Genomic DNA, 19,106 nt, shown 5'->3' with positions numbered 1-19,106 from the left:
AACTCCAAAATGGTTACTAAAAAACGTAAAGTTGATTCATAATGCTGTGCTTTTAATGATGAATGGACCTGGAAATATTTTTTTATAGTTGTAAAAGATAAACCAGTCTGCAATGAAGCTGTAGCAGTTCTTAAAGAATATAACGTTTCTCGTAATTTCACATCTAAGCATAAGAATTCCAATCAGGAAGCAGTATCCGAATATGAAAGAAAACAAAATGCAGAAAGTCTTTGTAAAAAATTATCAGGTTGACAAATTTTTTTAAAGAAACTAAACTGTATCCAAGAAGCAGCTATACATGCAATGGGGAGTTCGTTGAACAATGCATGCTCCAAGTTTGTGATTTTTTATGTCCAGACAAGAAAAATAAATTTTAGACTGTAAGCTTATCTCGAAAAATGGTGACTTCTAGAATCGAAGACATCGATAAAAATTTGACATCATAATTAGAGTGAAAGATTGGCCAGTTTAAATTTTACTCCATAGCTATGGATGAAAGCACTGATATAAATGATACTACTTACTCGATTGAGTTGGTGAAAACTTTGAAATTACTGGGGAACTGGTGTGCATGTGTTCTTTAAAGGGAACTGCAATAGGATGTGATATTTTTTGTGAATATCAGGAAAGGCTTTTAACTTTTGAAAGTGCCTATAACAAATATATTTAATATTACGACCGATGGAGCGCCAAATATGACAGGAAAAAAATCTGGATTTCTTGGATTCTTTAATCAAAACTATCCCGGGAAAAAAGTGTTTTACATTGTGTCAAGATGCTCTGTGTAAATCTGCATTGAATATGAAACCCGTACTTGATGCAGTCGTGAAGCTTGTAAATACTATTCGATCTCGTGGGCTTATTCACAGGCAATTTCGAGATTTTCTTCAGTCCGTCCAACCTGAATACTCTGATGTACTGTATTACACGAAAGTAAGGTGGCTTAGTGCAGAATGTGTTTTTGATCAAGTTTGGCAGCTGAAAGACGACATTACGTCTTTCTTCCATGAGAACAGTCTTCTGCAGAGTGTGAAATGTTAGAAGATACAGAATGGCCTTTGGACTTTGCATTTTTCACAGATCTTCTTTGTCATATGAGCAACTTGAATGTCAAGATGCAAGAGAAAAGTTGCAATCTAACAATCATCTCAAACAGTTGTTTCTAAATATACCAATGTTAGAATATTACAAATCATTATCGAAAGTAAGTTTCCCAAATTTAATATCTCACGCCCAGAAAATCAGTGCTATGTTTGCTTCATCTTATATATGTGAACAAGTGTTTTCAACAATGAACCTTAGAAAGAATTATTTCAGAAGTAGGCTGACAGATGAGCATTTAGCCTCATTCCTTAGAATCAGTACATCTCACTTCGAAGCTCAATATAAGGAACTTTTAAAAATGAAATCACAATTTCATTCATTGCATTAACATACTTAAATTGTAATACTTGTATATTGTTTTTAAAATTTCAGAAAAATTTATCTTGGTCTGCCTAACTCTTTTTTTTTTTCGATTTTTGGTCCGCGATCGAAAAAGTTTGCCCATCCCTGGGATAGAGTATTAAGTATTACCATACAGTTTATTATTTCTTTAAAAATAATACGTGGCAATAACATTTGGTTACAACATCCATTCTATTATTTGAAAATTGATAGAATCGAGACGAGTAGAATCTCTTGTGCTAATAATATTTATACATAGGGCATATATAAAATTAATATAACTTGCTTTTTGAAATTAGTCAAAAACATTTATAAGATTATATGAGTAAAATAAAAATAAATATGTTACTATTTAATATAAATTTATTGCATGGTTGCTTTGTCTGTGCATTTGATATTATGTGTATAACTTGGCAAAACTGCAGGTGTACAAAAGAGAGCATGTTATAATATCAGTGACCTGGTAATATTGCATGTTCAATTTTCCGTGACATTTAAAGTTTTGTATTAGTAAACAGAGAAATGTATCAAAATGATATACAGTCAAAAGTCGTTAATTCGGACACCCATAATCCGGACCTCAAAGCTAAAATCATTCTGCGCATGCGCATAGGCATTTTACACGTGTGCGCAAGACATTTACGACTGCAAAATATGCGTTTGCGCAAGCGCAGAATACGTTTTCGCGTGCGCGTTTAATGTATAACGGACAGTATAAGCTCTAATTATCTATTTCAGTTAATGTTGATGATTGCGTTGTTCCTTAATCTTCGAATTGGATCCGGCTTATTATTTTTTGCAGACTGTAAGAGCAATTTTATAAAAGTGAGCTTGAACTTTCGATAATGTCAAATAGAATTTCCGATGCTGGAGCTCCCAAAGGATCTAGAAAACGAAAGTATGTTTCGATGTCCATCAAACAAAAAACGAATTGCTACAAAAAAATGGATAAAGCCATATCCTTTGTTTATCTAACCGTTCGGAAATCTGTTTATCAATTTCACGCTGCTCTGCGCACGGGGGGGGGATGTCGCGGCACGCTATGAACTGGTAGTTGATCTGTCAGCACTATAGTTATTTTCAGGGCAGATGTTTTTATTTTATTCGGCTTATAATTCCTTACTAAATGTAGTATTTAATCTCGATGTACTCCGTCTTTGATATGATTTAAATCAAATTCCTCGTCATTATAAATATTACGAATACAAATCAAATAGTTTTCTGGTTGCAATTTTCTAATTTCGGCTATGCGTAAGGTATGCTTTACGCATGCGCGCGTTGAAAGAAATGTTTAATAAAGTAAACAAATAAATATTAAGCTTCTTTTTTTTGTAAATTTTGATACCCTTTAGATCATAATTGCTCATTATTTTATAAATTACGGTTTCATATTTTTTATTTTATAATTTCTGCATGCCATCTTACCAGATTTAAACTGATGATCTATAATCCGGAAAAATCGATAATCCGGAATCACCGAAGTCCCGACTAGTCCGGATTAAAGACTTTTGACTGTAATAACTTATTTTGTTTCCTTCAGAAGTTCCTGAGCAAAGGTAAGTCTTTCATTTGAAAGAATTTTTGTATATACAGTCAAAAGTCGTTAATCCGGACTCGTCGGGACTTCGGCGATTCCAGATTATCGATTTTTCCGGATTATAGATCTTCAGTTTAAATCTCGTAAGATGGCATGCAGAAATTCTAAAATTAAAAATATGAAACCGTAATTTATGAAATAAAGAACAATTATGATCTAAAGGGTACAAAATTTACAAAAAAAAAGCTTAATATTTATTTGTTTACTTTATTAAACATTTCTATCAATGTTAGTTGTTTAAGTTGTTACGTTTTATGTGATAATACTTTCTCTTTAATTCTATAAACAGACATAATTTCTTGTTCAGTTACAAAGTTCCGCTGTTCAAGTCCTATAATTGCGGTGTCGAGAATATCGACTAATTTGTCAATCGAAATTGTTTCGTTTTCGGTAACGTCTGTGTCACTTTTTTCACTATCGGAAGCGATATTTTCTGGATCTAGAACCATACTACATATTTCGCTGTCCGTTAATTGATTGATGATTGGTGCATTGTCGTCGCAATGAAAAACTTCTCTTATATCATCTTCATTTATTACCGCTTCTCCACATTTCTTTACAAAATCCAATAACTGAAAAATTTCACCTTTAGTTTGCGATGTCCAAAAACCTTCAAATTCGCCGCTATCATCTTCATCCTCCTCACCATGAAATATGGTAGATGGCCATAAATTATGCCAAGCATTTTTTAACGTTCTTGAAGACACATCCTTCCACAATCTTGCGATGCTCCACACGGCAGATTTTATGCTAAAAAATTTCAAAAATTCTTGAATAGTCTTTCTTGCCACTGTTCAAGAAATTTAACATAGATTTTAAAAATGCTGTTTTATATTTGCATTTCAGCGCGTGCACTATTCCCATATCCATAGGCTGAATGATAGACGTACAATTTGGAGGGAAGAATAACACAGATACATTACCTTTCACTAAAACTTTAAGTGAAGTATGCGCTGAACAGTTATCAACAATCAGAACTATTTTTGAGTTATCAGGTAAACCAACTGAATTCAAATGTCGCCGAGCCTCGGGTATAAAATGATTTTCAAACCAATCATTCATCAACACTTGTGTCATCCATGCTCTTTTATTTGCGCGATATATAACAGGGAAAATCGTTACTCCTTTAAACGGTCGAGGTCGTGCATGTTTTCCGATTACAAAAAGTTTGCACTTGTGCGTTCCTGCAGCATTTGCGCACGCTAAAATTGTTAGTCTCGCTTTGGAATCTTTGACACCAGTTGGAGCCTTTTCTGTGGAGGTTGCCAAGGTATTTCGCGGTACATATTGCCAGAAAAGACCAGTTTCATCAGCATTGTAAATTTGTTCTGCACATAATTGTTCACTAGTAATGAATTCGATGAATTCATCTGCAAATTGTTCAGCAGCTTCAGTATCAGCTGAAGATTTTTCACCAGAAATTTTTAATTGTCTTATACCATGGCGATTTTTAAATTTTGTTAACCAACCTGTTGTATATGTGCACTCTCCGTTTAAGTTCATTTCTTCATGAAATATTTTGGCTTGAGCCATTACCATTGGACCCGTCAATGGCATGCCCTCGCTGCAACGCTGTCTGACCCATTCAATCATCACTCTGTCATGATCGTCACTTTTAGCATAACGAACCCTTTTTCTGTTACTCATTGCAAGTGGGGTGTCGGAATCCACAAAAAAATCAAAAAGTTCCTTTTTCTTTTTGCTTATGTCATATACAGTTGACTTTCCAATGTTATATTCCTTGCATAACTTTGAGACAGGTATGCCTTTATCCAATTTTTGCAGCAATTCCACTTTTTGTTTGATGGACATGGAAACATACTTTCGTTTTGTAGATCCTTTGGAAATTCCAGCATCGGAAATTCTATTTGACATAATCGAAAGTTCAAGTTTACTTTTATAAAATTGCACTAACAGTCTGCAAAAAGTAATAAGCGGGATCCAATTCGAAAATAAAGAAACAACACAATCATTAACATTAACTGAAATAGATAATTAGATCATTTTAGCTTACACTGTCCGTTATACATTAAACGCGAAGGCGAAAACGTATTCTGCACCTGCGCGCACACATGTGCGCAGTCGTCCAGGTCTTACACGCACATGTAAAACGCATGTGCCAACGCGGCGCATGCGCAGAAAGTTTTTAGCTTTGAGGTCCGGATTATAGATCATTCCGGATTATGGGTGTCCGAATTAACGACTCTTGACTGTACATTGAAACTTCTTATTTTTTGGCACTTGAATACTAGACATTTGCAATTAAAGTCCTTTATAGTTTAAAAACTTCAGAATTAATTAATTCTGAAAATGGACATACCAGTTGAAATCTTTTTTTAAGACCAAAAGTGACATAAAACAAAAAAGCAGTTACTCTTAACCCTTTGAAGGTTTGTAAGATTAAACAATTTTTTCTTTCCAGACTGTCAGTCATATTGGAAACAGGTAGCATTTATTTTCTCGTTAGATCAGTGGTTCTCAATCTTTTTATGCTCATGCATCCCTTTCATCATTCCTTTCCTCCTTTCCAAAACTCAAAAAAAAAAAAAAAAAAAAAAAGATATAAATTGATTTAAATTTATATTATTTTTAACTTGTTTTATAAATTAAATAAAAGTACAGGAAATGTTGATAAATACCAAAACTTAAATGGAAGTAGTATTTTTTAATCACAAACTTAAACGCTAAAGATAAAAGTCTGACTGCATTTCCCCCTGAAGTTAAGAAATACCCTTCTGTTTAGGAACCCCTATCCTAGATGCTTTTTTGTTAAATGTAACTATGAGCAAAAATAGAGACCTTTTTGAAAGAAAAGACATGCATCTTTTTAGAAAGTTACTATTTTACACTGATTTCTATGAAACTAATAAAAACATTATGTTATGCTATAATAAATAATACTTTATTTGTCATTATATTTTCACATGTTATTTATTTATTGGTATAATAATGTTGTGGTTCTGAATTTTTCAAACATAGGAAGGCATTAAATAATTAATTTGCAAATCAATAAGGCATATAATATTATAATAATAAAAAACTTAATGAATATGTACAAATTTATTTACCTAAAAGCACTTGTGTATGGTAGACTTTGAAACATGGAATGGTACACAATGGGGTAGCCTTCTCTTTAATACTGTAATACTACAATTAGCGTATAGGTCCAGCTAGCCCTGGCGTAGGAATCTGCGTCCCCTTGTTTGCTCCATGGTGGGTGGGACAGTCGGACCCGAATCTTTCTCCACTCAAATATGAATAGTATGATACTTTCCTGCTCCAACAATGTAATCGATACTCCAATTGTGACCAAAAAACTAAGAAGCGACATAGAAAGCACTGTATCAGATGTATTTTGTCCACGTTTCTTAATTATGACCAGCTCTGAAGATTTGAAAAGAATGTAACCCTTTCTAATAAACAAACATCTTTTGTCTTTTGTAGGATAACCAAAAAATATTAAGAGGCTTCATTCTGGAGACCTTTTGATAAAAACTGTGTCCGGAAAGTAGTCTAATAGTCTTTTGAAACTAACTAAACTAGGACAAACAAACATTGCAGTTAAGCAACATAACACTCTAAATTTGCCCCAAGGAGTAATCTCTGAAATAGACGTACTGTCAGTAACTAGAAAGGAATTTGTTAAAGAGTTGGCAGATCAAAAAGTGTGTGCTGCTCGATCAAAATACAGAAAGAAGGTCAACTCATCCCCACTAAACATGCAATACTTACTTTCAAGTCTCCTAACCTGCCTAAAAACATCAAAGCTTTATACCTAAACTGTCCAGTCAGACCATATATACCGAATCCAGTGCGTTGCTTTCAATGTCAGTGCTTTGGACATGGAAAGACCTCTTGTCGTGGTAGCCTCACGTGCGCTCGATGTTCCATCGTAGGCCATGCGAGTAAAGACTGCTCTGCTGCCCACTTATGTATAAATTGTAAAGGGAAGCACCCAGTGTTTTCAAGATCATGTCCGAAATGGCAGACAGAAAAACAAATTTAAAACATTAAAGTTACACAAAAGATATCATTTGCAGAAGCCAAAAGACTTGTTCTCTCTAATCAGCCCAGACTAACAAATCTTATGCATCCGCAACAAAATCAGTCAGACCAATATCAACACAGACCACAGTAATTGCGCAGAAAAAAGAGCTAGCAATGACGGAAGATCTTAGAAACCAAAAATCAGGAGGAAAACCTGATATTGAAAGTAGTACGCCAGTGACTGCATCCAAAGGAAAACAGGATGTCCAACAGAACAAACGTAGAGATAGTATCAAAGAGAAAAATAAGCAAAAACCCAGGACTCGCAGTCAAAGTTCTATTGCAAGCATGAGTTCAGGTCGGGTGAAACGGATGTTGAACAAGGGTTATCCCTTCCAAAACACCTTTTGCCTCGAAAGTAAAAAAAAAAAAAAAAAAAAAAAAAAAAGCCAGACCAAGCATCCATAATGGGTACATATATTTCATGGAATTGCCAGGGTTTCCGTCAAAACCTGGATAATATCAAGGACTTAATCAACATCTATCAACCTGCCTGCTTTGCACTTCAGGAGACCTTGTTAAAACCAAGCAGACATGCTAAAATATGGAGATATACCACCGTAAGAATGGACAAGTCATCTGGGAATTGTGCCTGTGGTGGTGTGGACCTTATCACCTCGCACAATCACCCATACACTGTTTTGTCTGTGACGGCCTCCCTTCAAGCTGCGGTGATGCAGATTAATTTCCGCTTTTGAATCTCGGTATGCACCACTATTTATTTACCCTTACATGAGCATGTTGATCAGAGAGAGTTGGACAGAATAATAGAGCAGCTCCCAGAACCTTTTTTGCTTTTAGGTGACTTTAATGCACATAGTACCTTATGGGGAAGCAGGGACACTAATTCAAGAGGCTGGCAGATCGAGCAATTGGTGGAAGATCATTCTATTTGTCTCCTTAATAATGGAGATTACGCCTACTTTCACCAGCCGACTAGAACATTTCATGCAATTGATCTGGTTTTTTGTTCCCCATCCATACTACCTTTTTGCTCTTTCATTGTAGGGAAGAATCTCTATGATAGTGGCCATTTCCCAGTGATTGTTAATATTACAGGAAAGTCAATGATCTCAAGACATCCACGCTTACTTTACGATAAAACTGATTGGGATCTTGTGCTCTGCTGACTGAAGAAATGGTAAACGACGTGGAGATTAATGCAGCAGTAAAAATGATCTCTGAAACTATTGTACAAGCAGCTGAACTCAGTATTCTGAAGTTCTCGTCAAAGTTCCCTAAATCCTGGTGGAACAGTGATTGTCATTAAAATTTCGGGAGAGCAAAAGAAAGCTTGGTGTATCTTTCGCCAATATCCAACATTGGCAAATCTTCTGGCCTTTCAAAAAGCTCAGGCGAATGCAATAAAAGTGAGGTGGCAAAGTCAGAGAAAATCATGGGTAACCTGTGTGTCCACTATTACCGCCTCAATGTCTAGCAAACAGGTTTAGAAAAGAGTCCGCAAAGCCTCTGAACTATATAATGATTATTCCTTTTCTGTTCTAGAAAAAGATGGAAAGGTGATAAACACTAGAAAAGAAATAACTAATGCTTTAGGTGATATGTTTGCTGCTGTATTTGGCAGTAGCAGTTACTCAAAAGAGTTTCTGTCCACCAAGATGGGCTTGGAAAGGATTCAAATTGACTTTTCCCATCCTAATGCAAAATCTTATGATAAAGATCTCACCATGTTTGAATTAAGAAGTGTAGTATCTCGCACTTACAGGACCTGTCCTGGTCCTGATGGCATAAGTTATTTGATGATAAAGCATCTGCCCTATGAATCTCTAGTGGTCCTTCTCGCTCTTTACAATAAGATATGGAAGGAACAACTTTTTCCAACTGGCGCAGGACCTTTGTAATCCCTACAGCAAAACTGACGTTGACCTGAAAAATCCTTTAAATTATCGCCCCATTGCGCTCACTAGCTGCCTTTTCAAGATCATGCAAAAAATGGTAAATCACTGTCTCGCCTACTATCTGGCGAATAATCATTGCCTATTGCCTTGCCAAAGTAGTTTCCGTCAGAGAAGATCTTCACTTGACAATGCCCTGATTTTAGAAACCGCAGTACGCAATGCATTTGTGAAAAGAAATCGCAGTTTCAATCTTCTTTGACATGGAAAAGGCGTACGATAGAACTTGGCGGCATGGAACTCTTCATGACCTTTACAATACTGAGTTGCGAGGTAATTTACCCATCTTCATTCAAAACTTTCTGAAGGACCGCACTTTTCAAGTTAAGATCGATTCGTTGCTTTCTTAAGTATTCGTACAACAAGAAGGTGTACCCCGAGATTCGGTGCTCAGTGTCACTCTTTTCAGCTTGAAAATTAATTCCATTTTAAGAGAACTTTCTCTCACAGTACATGGTTCCCTGTATGTTGATGATTTGATGATCTCTTGTCACAATCAAGATATGAGATACATTGAGAGACAATTACAAATTGCTCTAAACAGAATTATAAAGTGATCCAACAACAGTGGTTTTAAATTTTCTAGCCAGAAGACCTTCTGCGTGCATTTCTGTCACAAAAGCAATCTACATCCTGATCCAGAGCTGCACCTTGACGGCTCTTTGACCACGTTGAGCCAGAAGCAAACCTCTTAGTAGTTATATTTGACAGAAAGCTCACTTTCCTTCCGCATATCTAAAGTTTAAAGAAAAAATGTGCTAAAGCTCTCAACATACTGAAAGTCCTGGCCAATACTTCATGGGGAGCAGAACGTTCTATGTTCCGCATTTATAGAGCTTTAATCCGTTCCATGCTTGACTCCTCATCCATGCTCATCTCCAGACCAAAGTTTATATGTCATCTGTTTTGAACCATCTCTGGATTTCAGATGCAAGCAATTGTCCATTGATCTTTATTGTAAAAAAATGTCGCAAGCCAAACATCCTGTCTGACTCATGCACAAACACCTGTCCGACATAGCATGGCCCAGCATTAAAGATTGAAATTGGTTGGGCTCTCATTCATTGGAAAGGTTTAAAATGAAATAAATATTCTTGGATAAGAATTTCCTCCTCCCTCCCTCTTGACTACTTTTTGCAGACAATCGAAATTTCTTGCAAAAATTGCATTAATCCTATATGTTAAACATTATATTTACCCAAACTTGTATACAGTTACTACCAAAACAAACAATGAATCATATTTTTGATCTTCACCTTTGTTCATACAAATGAAAATCTGGATTTTTTTTGCAAAAGAGTACTTATTTAGGCCCTTTATAATAGCTAAAATTTATAAAATGGGAGATACCCATTTAAATTATGGATTAGGAATTCCATTTTGCAAATTCTTAGTATTCGGTATAAATCTCTTGATGCATATATGCATAGTTATTTAGTGTATAGAATTGTCTTTTGTGTGTTGTGCTGGAAAGCTGTGATGATGTGGTGTTCAGTTACATCAAAGAACTAGTAAGCTGTGTTGTAACTAACTGACTCAGAGTGTGTTAGTTATGGAATATTTGTTTTTACCATAAGTGGAAATAAAAAGTTTTTTAATTTTATTTTTTGAAGTATGTTGTTATAACTTCCATTTACACAAAGAGAAGCTAATACAGTAAATAAAAATAAAAGGAAACAATAATTAGAGGATATGTCATCAAATGCTTATTTGTTTGACAGACAGTCAACCATGAAAATATGTTAAAGAAATGCTACATCCTTGCATTACCAAACTAAAATGAAAGAAGCAAGCAGTTTTTGAATAGTTGTTTAAGAATAAATGTATGTTACATTAATACCGTACTCTCCTCATAATGCTTTTATATACATTTGTAAAGTCTAGAATATCATTTCTCTTTTCAGATGACTAAACTACAAGAAATAGATGCAGGCCTTTATGAATGCCAAGTAATTACTGGTGCAGCAAGTATATTGAGTGCTAGTGTATGGGTGCACGTGAGATGTGAGTGCATAATTGGTGGCTTCCCCTTAATTCTTGCAGTACTTTGTTTAACATTTTACTGTTATCATTCTTATTATGTACAAGTACTAATGTAATGAAAAATATTATTGCTTGATCATTTCATGAATGGCTATTTAACCCTTTCCGGCATGCTACCTTTTAAAGTTGGAATTTTGATAAAAAAAAAGGGGGGGTAGGTAGACTAATTAGACCTAGAGGAGTACACAAGTAAAATTTTGTGAAGGTAGAACTTATTGTTTTGATTCTGTGGGCACACTGATTGAATAGAGCTTTGAAATGAGCATTGCTAGGAAGCGCATAAAATAGTAAGAGATTTTGCCTACGATTAAAAAACTCTAGATTCTGAATACTGTAGCAGATTTAGCATTACCCAGGGTGTGTCACGGGGAAACCTGCTACTCTACTCCCCTCTAAAAAGTTCTTTTTTGGTGATATGATGATTACATGCATATGAATGGGAAAAAGTAACTTGGGTATATATTTACATTATTTACACTTTCATCTTTTTTTTTTTTTTTTTTTTTTTTTTGTGGTGGTGGCACTTTTCGAAGAAAGTGACACCACCTTTAAAAAAGCACAACCCAATATTGCATGTTTTGTGCGTGTACTGGGATCTGTATCAGATTCACTATCTGAAAACAATTCGTGTAGCTTCATAAATTTTTAGCCCTCTCCAATCCGTTTTGAAAATAATTCAAAATACGAAAAAAAAATAAACTAATATTGTATCTACAATTAGAAATTATAAACTTTAACATAAAATTAAATAAACGTCTACAACTCAAAACTATTAAACGTAGTGCTAGTGAAACTTTGAACGAAAGTGAAAGAGAACTGCCCTAGTGAAAAACCAAACAGCTAACTGATAAAATTACCCTTGACCTTCAGAAAATCACCCCAACAATTTGTAAGTTGATAACCAAACGTCCCCTCCAAAAAAAGGGGGACAAAAGAAGAATGAGAAAAACAGGAAATGAAACACAGATGTGGACCCACTTTTCTGATGTCAATGAACTGACCGATGAGATGCGGAGAAACAAAGAATGCAGTTTCTCACTAAGCCTGCTCTAAGAACACCCGATGTTCACCGTTCGATTTAGGGCAAGATTTCAAGGTAAAACTTTAAAACGAATATAGAATAAGGAGATTAGCATACAGCCAAAAAATAACATAGATTTTTTTTTTTTTTTTTTTTTCTTTTTTTTTCCAAATAATTCCTTTTATAAAAAAAAATCTGGAAGATTTCTTTGAAAAATGAGGGTCTTAAAAAACTTAACATGTCTGAAATATATGGACTGGTTTGTGTTGAGCTGCCATCTACTATAAATAAAGAAGGTTTATAGTAACCTATAAATCCTTTTTCATTCAATTTTTCTCGGGCACAGCATGCCGCAAAGGGTTAACTATCCAGCTTACATTTCTTTTTCTCTGGCAGTTTCTGAATTTTCATAAACTTAAAGGGATACTTGCATGTTTTCTGATTGGACATTTTTAATAAACAAAAACTGTTGCCAAACTTTGATTTAGTGCTACTGGATAAGCATGACATCACAGCTCACTCATTAAGATCTTCATTGGTTTTATGTGACAACAATCTTCAGCAAGCCAGTTTAGTTTTTGTTTGAAACACTATAAGTTAACTGCTGTTTCTTTTTTCCCCTCCTTTTTGCATTTTAAAAAGGAAAATGATTAAAATTTTATACTTACTTTTTACAGAATAGCAAGTGGTGGAGTATTTTCAAAATTATGGGACTTCTGCAAGCCACCACTTAGGTTCATATTTAAGAGAATTGATGTCTCATCTGTTTCTCTAAAAAGATGACTGCTCTGTTGCTACTTTAAATGTTGTTACTACCAGACTGATTGGCATTAGTTTTAATAAATTTGTCTATTGATAATCTCAAACCTTAAGCTCCTTTTGGTTCACAGGAAGGAAAACAGATAAAAATCAACTTAAATTTATGAAAATTCAAAACTATAAAGGGTGACATAAGAAATTTTTTTACTGCAGTTTGTAAATAAAAAAAAAAAAAAATTTAAAAAGTTTTTTTTCTTGGAAGCTGTAAAAAAGTTGATATCTTAATAAAACATTTTTCTTTGGTGTGTCAGAAAGCTGAATAATACATAAAAGTTTATAGAAAATTACTGTAATTTTTTAAAATTTTTTATAGCTTTTGTTTAGCAGCTAAATGCATCATCATTTGCATATACTTCAGTTTTCTGCATTTTTTACAGTGACTTTACTTTTTTGTACTTGAGATTATTGAGCATATCGTTTTTCACACTAGTTTTTCTGCAGTTACTTAATGGAGAATTTAATCCTGTGTTAGGCAAATATGTTTGTGTTGCGCAATTAGGCTCATGAGTGACAGTGTCACCCATCTATTAAAATGTACCTAGAATAAGAAAAATAATTTTTATCTTATTACTGGTGTATAACAAACACCAACAAGTTACCCATGTGGTTAATTTAAGGTTATTAATAACTATCAGAAGCAAGTATGATTTAAAAATTTGGTGTAGGACAATTGCAGAAGTTATAATTGTTTTTAAGAATTTGGTAACCTTCCTAAGACAAAAACTTGCTTGCGTGGTCCCATGAAGAATTCACTTATAGTTGGTATTTGAAAGTATTGCAAAAAAATATTCCCAAAAATGACAATAAATTGGTATAATAATGTACTTGAAATTATTTCGTTCTTATGGATAAGAAAAAAAAGATTCCCAGATGGTGGGGGGGGGGGACTGAAAGAGTTAATTTAAGTTTATTTACTAGGCAAAAGAACAGTTCTTGGAGCTTGTTACCAGAACAGTAGTGCCTTGCAGAACAAAATCCTGCATTATGAACTTAATCTTGCAAGATGAACCGCACAGAAATAGTGTCATATGTTAAATGTAGTTTAGTATTTGTTTAGATGGCACTTGAATTTACAAAATGTCTGCAATCAAAAACAGTAAGAAGAGGAGTAGGCAAGTTTATATTAATCCTGAAGAAAACTGCATGTTTTTTTTTAAGTAAGAAAATGAGAAAGTTCATTGGATAGCTTAACCAGGAGAGGAGGAAAACACAGAGTGTCCATTTTTATTATAACTATGAAAACCCTTCTGATGAAATGGGAAAAGGTTTAAGTCACAGTCAAGTGATGGTTTTTCCAATCAGGCTGAGGTGAACAGACTAGCAAATGTTTAATGATTATACAGCATTATACACTATTTCAAAAAAAGGAGGAGATAAGTTCTTGAAATATAGATCTGCCAAAAAACTGAAGGCAGAGGGGAAAGAAAGTCAAGAACAACTGAATCTGTACCTCCAGTAGAATTTCTGAAAAAAAAACTCAGATTAATCTGAACTGAAAAACCTGTAATGTAATATGTAATTTATATTTTAATAAGTAATAAACTAATAAATTGCTTAAATTTCCAGCATTGGCAGTATTCCTTTTTTTTTTTTTTTTTCTGTTTTGTGATTCTCGATGAACTCAGGAATAGATTAAAATTATTCCATAATAATCTGAAGGAAACAGCATCTTGTTCCATTGTTCGTGGAGTGGATGACATTCGTTACATGAAGCACTATACATTACAGCAAAACAAGTGCTTCTTTAAGGTGGGTAAAAGCCAGAATGTGAAAATTTTACTGCAAGTGATTATAGAAAAGCTGGCAGAGAGCTCAATAATATTTAAAAATAATTGGAGAGGTGCATTGGTTAGAAACTGAATACACTCCTTAGACAGATAATCTTGATTTTATTAAGACATTACATTAAAGTTTATAAAGTTCTGCAAAATAAAATAACCTATGAGGATGTTTTTTATCACCAAGAAAATTTGACAGAGATTATCAAGAAGTCCTCCCCTCCCCCCCCCCCCGAAAAAAAACTTCAAAGTTTCATCTGGTCAGTCAGAGGTTGAATTTATTTACTAAGAGCATGTTGTGTGTGCATTTTGTTGTTAGCCATACATGCATTACTTTTATTCAAACGTTACCTATTTTGTAAAATGTAAAAATGAGTTGTGTCTAGATAAATAATGCAAAAATTCTTGTGGAGCCAATTGAAAATTATTTATTTATGTGGTAGATTTTCAAATATAAAAATAAGATCTATGTTTAGGCTGTGAATGTAAAAACTCATGTTTACATAATTCAGAATTGTTTTTACTCAATAAACAAATTTTTCAATGCTTTTTTTCCCTTGTATGTGTTTATTTTAGTGCCTCCTGTCATATCTGATAACAGTACCAGATCTATTATTACAAGTACTGGTTCCACTGTTGATCTTAATTGTTATGCTACCGGATATCCTGTGCCAAGAATATCTTGGAGACGTGAAAACAATGAGCTCCTCCCAACAGGTGGTGCAGTTTTCATTGGCAGCACATTTACTATTGCTAATATTACCAAAGATGATCGTGGAACTTATTACTGCATTGCTGATAATGGAGTAGGGAAAGGTGCACGTAGGAATATTGGTCTTGAGGTTGAATGTAAGTAATCTCTTTTCTTAGATTGTTTCTATTTCTTTTATATTTATATCACAGGGATGGATGATGTCCAGATGTAGCCCAAATTCCAATTTTTTTTCTTTTTCAAATCTGAAAATTCTGGATTTGAGAAATTGCTTATACATGTAATCTTTATTGTGTGCTTTGTTCATGTTGTGGGCAGTTAGTTGTCTTGAAGGTTAATGCTCAGGATTAATATTTATTGACTTAGCCTAAATTATTAGGAATTCTAAGAAGATTAATCAATCAAAAAGATGAAGTTAAAAAAAAAAAAAAAAGAGTTTAAATGTATTTTGAAAGATGCATGTATACAATGTGCTGATTATATGAAAAAGTTATCTCTAAAGAACTATATGACTGCATCATATGTAATGGCATGAATCCAGTTCTGTGTTGGAAACAACTACTTTCATTTCTGAGATGAAATTAATAATCTGCCAAACAAATATTGTTTCAGAAGATAAAAACACTAGGCTAAGAAATCACAAACTATCAAAGAGTTATCTTTTACGGAAACACGCACACACACGAAAAAAAAAGCTTAGTAAAATTTTGAGCTAAAAGAAGATAGAAAACGGAAATACCTGACAAAACTGATTGTGATATAATACAGTGAAGGATTGGCTTACTCTGGATTTGTGGCAATACAATTAAGGATTGCAAAGTGAAGCCTTTATTGGTTTACCACTCTGAAAACCTTTCGACTTTTAAGAAATATAATCTCCAGAAAATTCAGTTACCTGTGATGTGGAGGTTATATATCAAGGTTAATTAACAAAATAATATTTCAGCAAGAGATTTATTATGTTTGGGATAAGTGTAAAAAGGTATTTAAAAAAGAAAACCTGCTTCTGAAGGCCCTCCTAAAACTGAACAATACTCCAGCTGATCCTGAAAAACTTGCAGGATTATGTGTTGCTGGAGTTAGACTTCATTATTCCAAAATCCCCCCCCCCTTTTCCAACGCAACTTCTCTCATTCAGGCCCATAAATTTCAAGAAACTCTGCACTACAGCAATATTTCAGAAGTGCTTTGAAGTGACCTCTGACTAAGTATTAACTCTAAGAAAGTTTTGGAAAGATCACTTTACTATTTTTTATTGACTAAGCATGGCAGGAATTTTCCTACAAAATTTTTAACTTTGCTTGGTGAAATTTGTAGTTAGAAAAAGTGGCTGAAATGGACACTGCTAAGAAAATGGAAAACTATGCATTTATAACCATATTTATTTTTCAGAATCAAAATATTTCCAAGTCATCAAATCTACAAAATTCTCAAATCTCCAAATCAAAAATTTTGTATACAAAATGATCTTGAAATCACCAAAATGTTGAGTCGTTAAGTTTAGCACCACATAATTAAAAAACTTATATCCCAATGAGGTAAAGTCGTTTTAAAGCACTCTTTTATAAACTGTTCAGTCGAAAAAAAGGGGAGTAGTCATCGTTTTATTTCAATCAAGGCAGGGCCTCACTGCGCAAACACTAAACGGCACACCATTTATATTAAGAAATGGCAGTCTTAAAAACTGGATAGAAATGTCAGAAGATTAAAATTAAAGATCTTTTGAAGATTTTGTTTGAAATTAAAGACTTTTAAGGACCAAAATCATTTCCAAAAAACCTAAGGACTTTTACGGACCATACAGACCTTTCATTCTACGAAATTTTTGCCAAATGTATGAATGTTAAAAACTTTGCAGAGAAGTACCATCCCAACAAAGCTTAAACAAGTCAGTATACTACTGTTTGGGATGACCTAATTATGTCACATTTCTCAAAAATCCTAAGGCAGAAACAAGTGATTTTGACATATTTTTAGTAAAGATCAGAGCTAGTGGTCCTCAACCATGTCTTTAGATTATCAGCCTGTTGCTGTGTATATTTTTGAACACATAGTAACATATACCGTATTTGACAGCATATAAGACGCACCCTTATTTAGAAGGCCATATATAAGGAAAAAGAGTTTCAATAGTCCACGCGAGAGCGCGGTACCACAATAACTTAAAATGTTGTTTCTTTTAGTTCTTACGTGTCGTAAAAGCCAAATAAACAATCATTGAATGCAATTACCAAACATATTTTTATTAAGGAAAATTAACAAACGGCAAGCTATTTTGAACATATGTAAATTTCAATAATGAATAAATGAATGAACGGTAAGCAATCAAACATAATACAAAATAAAGCAGAAACAACAAAAAACACAGATTCAAGGAAAATGTTGTCTATCATGAAGTGAGACTTTAATCACTTTCAAAATCAGAAAAATCCTTTTCACTATCATCATCATCGAAAACGAGAAATACTCCTAGTTTATACTGAATTGTATAGCTTAATCTCTTATTTCCTGTAGTCATATTTTCCAGGGTATTTTTTTAAAACAAATAGATTTAAGCACCGATACCGACACGTTTATACAGAGTAGCACCGATACCGACACATTTATACAGAGTAGCACCAATACCGACACGTGTGTCGTCTGAGTCAAAGAAAGTCTATGGAAAGAAGAAAAGGCTCCTACATGTAATGTGACCGTCGAACCTGTTCGAACTTCGACATTTGGCGCTTTTTGGCGACAGATATTTCACGTATGCGCAAAATAATTATGGCAGATGTAGGAAAAGTTATGCGTGTCTAGACCTTTATCTGGGCTAAAAATGGCATTCGGTATTGAAAGTTAACCTGTGTCCTTCACGTATAAGACGCAGGTAACTTTTTTGAGACCAAATTTAGGGAAAAAAGTGCATCTTATATGCCGTCAAATACGGTATATTGTTATATATCATAATTTACACTTATATCTTGAATGTATACAGATTGACTTTTCTTTATTCTTATTCAAATGAAAAACCTAAACTTATTGTGAGAGATTAATGACAAAACTTTTAGTAGTAAGAAACTATGCTTAGAAGGAAGATGCCTTTTTTTGCATAGTTATGTTGTGCATAGACATTTCCTTCAAATGAGTGCCAGAAGACCTCTTTTTTTTTTTTTATTTATTTATTTTTTTTTTTTTATTTTTCTAATTTCAAGTTGTCTACAAAGATTTATTTATTTTACAATTAATTTCAAGTAACATAACAAAAATTTTGATGCTTTAATAAGCAATAATCTTTGTATATAGGAAGTCCAAAAGCCTGTGTAATTTCACTGAAGCAATTTAATGCTTTGACATGTAAATTGTGGCATGTCCCTCCACTTTTCTGACGTTAGGTTTTCAAATTTTTGCCAACATTGCCAGTGTATTTTTTCAGAGGTTATTATCTTTTATTCATAATATTCAGAACCTGGAGAATTCTGTTCTTTGGAGCCTGTGGATCTGATTCCAAATAACATGGTGACATAATAGCAATAATAAAAAAAAAAAAAACTGATGTGTACACCACATGACTTCCTTGTATTGGAATTTTAAATTATACGCATTTTTTCTTGCATTTCATTTAAACTTATTGGATTGAATTAAATCTACTTCGCCGACAGCGCATAAGCCACAATAGAATAAATGCATTCTTTAAAATTCACTCTAGTATTTGTTTACCATAGTGACACTCTGGCGCTAGATTCAC

The 19,106-nt window shown here is 33.8% G+C and overlaps 1 protein-coding gene across 2 annotated transcripts in view; it reads left to right on the top strand.

The window, feature by feature from the left end:
- The window catches only part of Lac (septate junction protein lachesin), a 60,706-nt gene that overhangs the window by 8,521 nt on the left and 33,079 nt on the right, over nucleotides 1-19,106 (top strand). For both annotated transcript variants that reach the window (XM_085827731.1, XM_085827730.1), the window contains exons 4-5: nucleotides 10,911-11,010; nucleotides 15,244-15,516. In XM_085827731.1, coding sequence (XP_085683857.1) covers nucleotides 10,911-11,010; nucleotides 15,244-15,516 — 373 coding nt within the window. The remainder of the gene's footprint in view (nucleotides 1-10,910; nucleotides 11,011-15,243; nucleotides 15,517-19,106) is intronic.

This window comes from Stegodyphus dumicola, chromosome 12 (assembly GCF_044657685.1).
Source record: "Stegodyphus dumicola isolate Sdum_Otavi_A_Nest chromosome 12, ASM4465768v1".
Classification (NCBI taxonomy): Eukaryota; Metazoa; Arthropoda; class Arachnida; order Araneae; family Eresidae; genus Stegodyphus; species Stegodyphus dumicola.
This window is presented reverse-complemented; position numbering and strand designations above follow the sequence as displayed.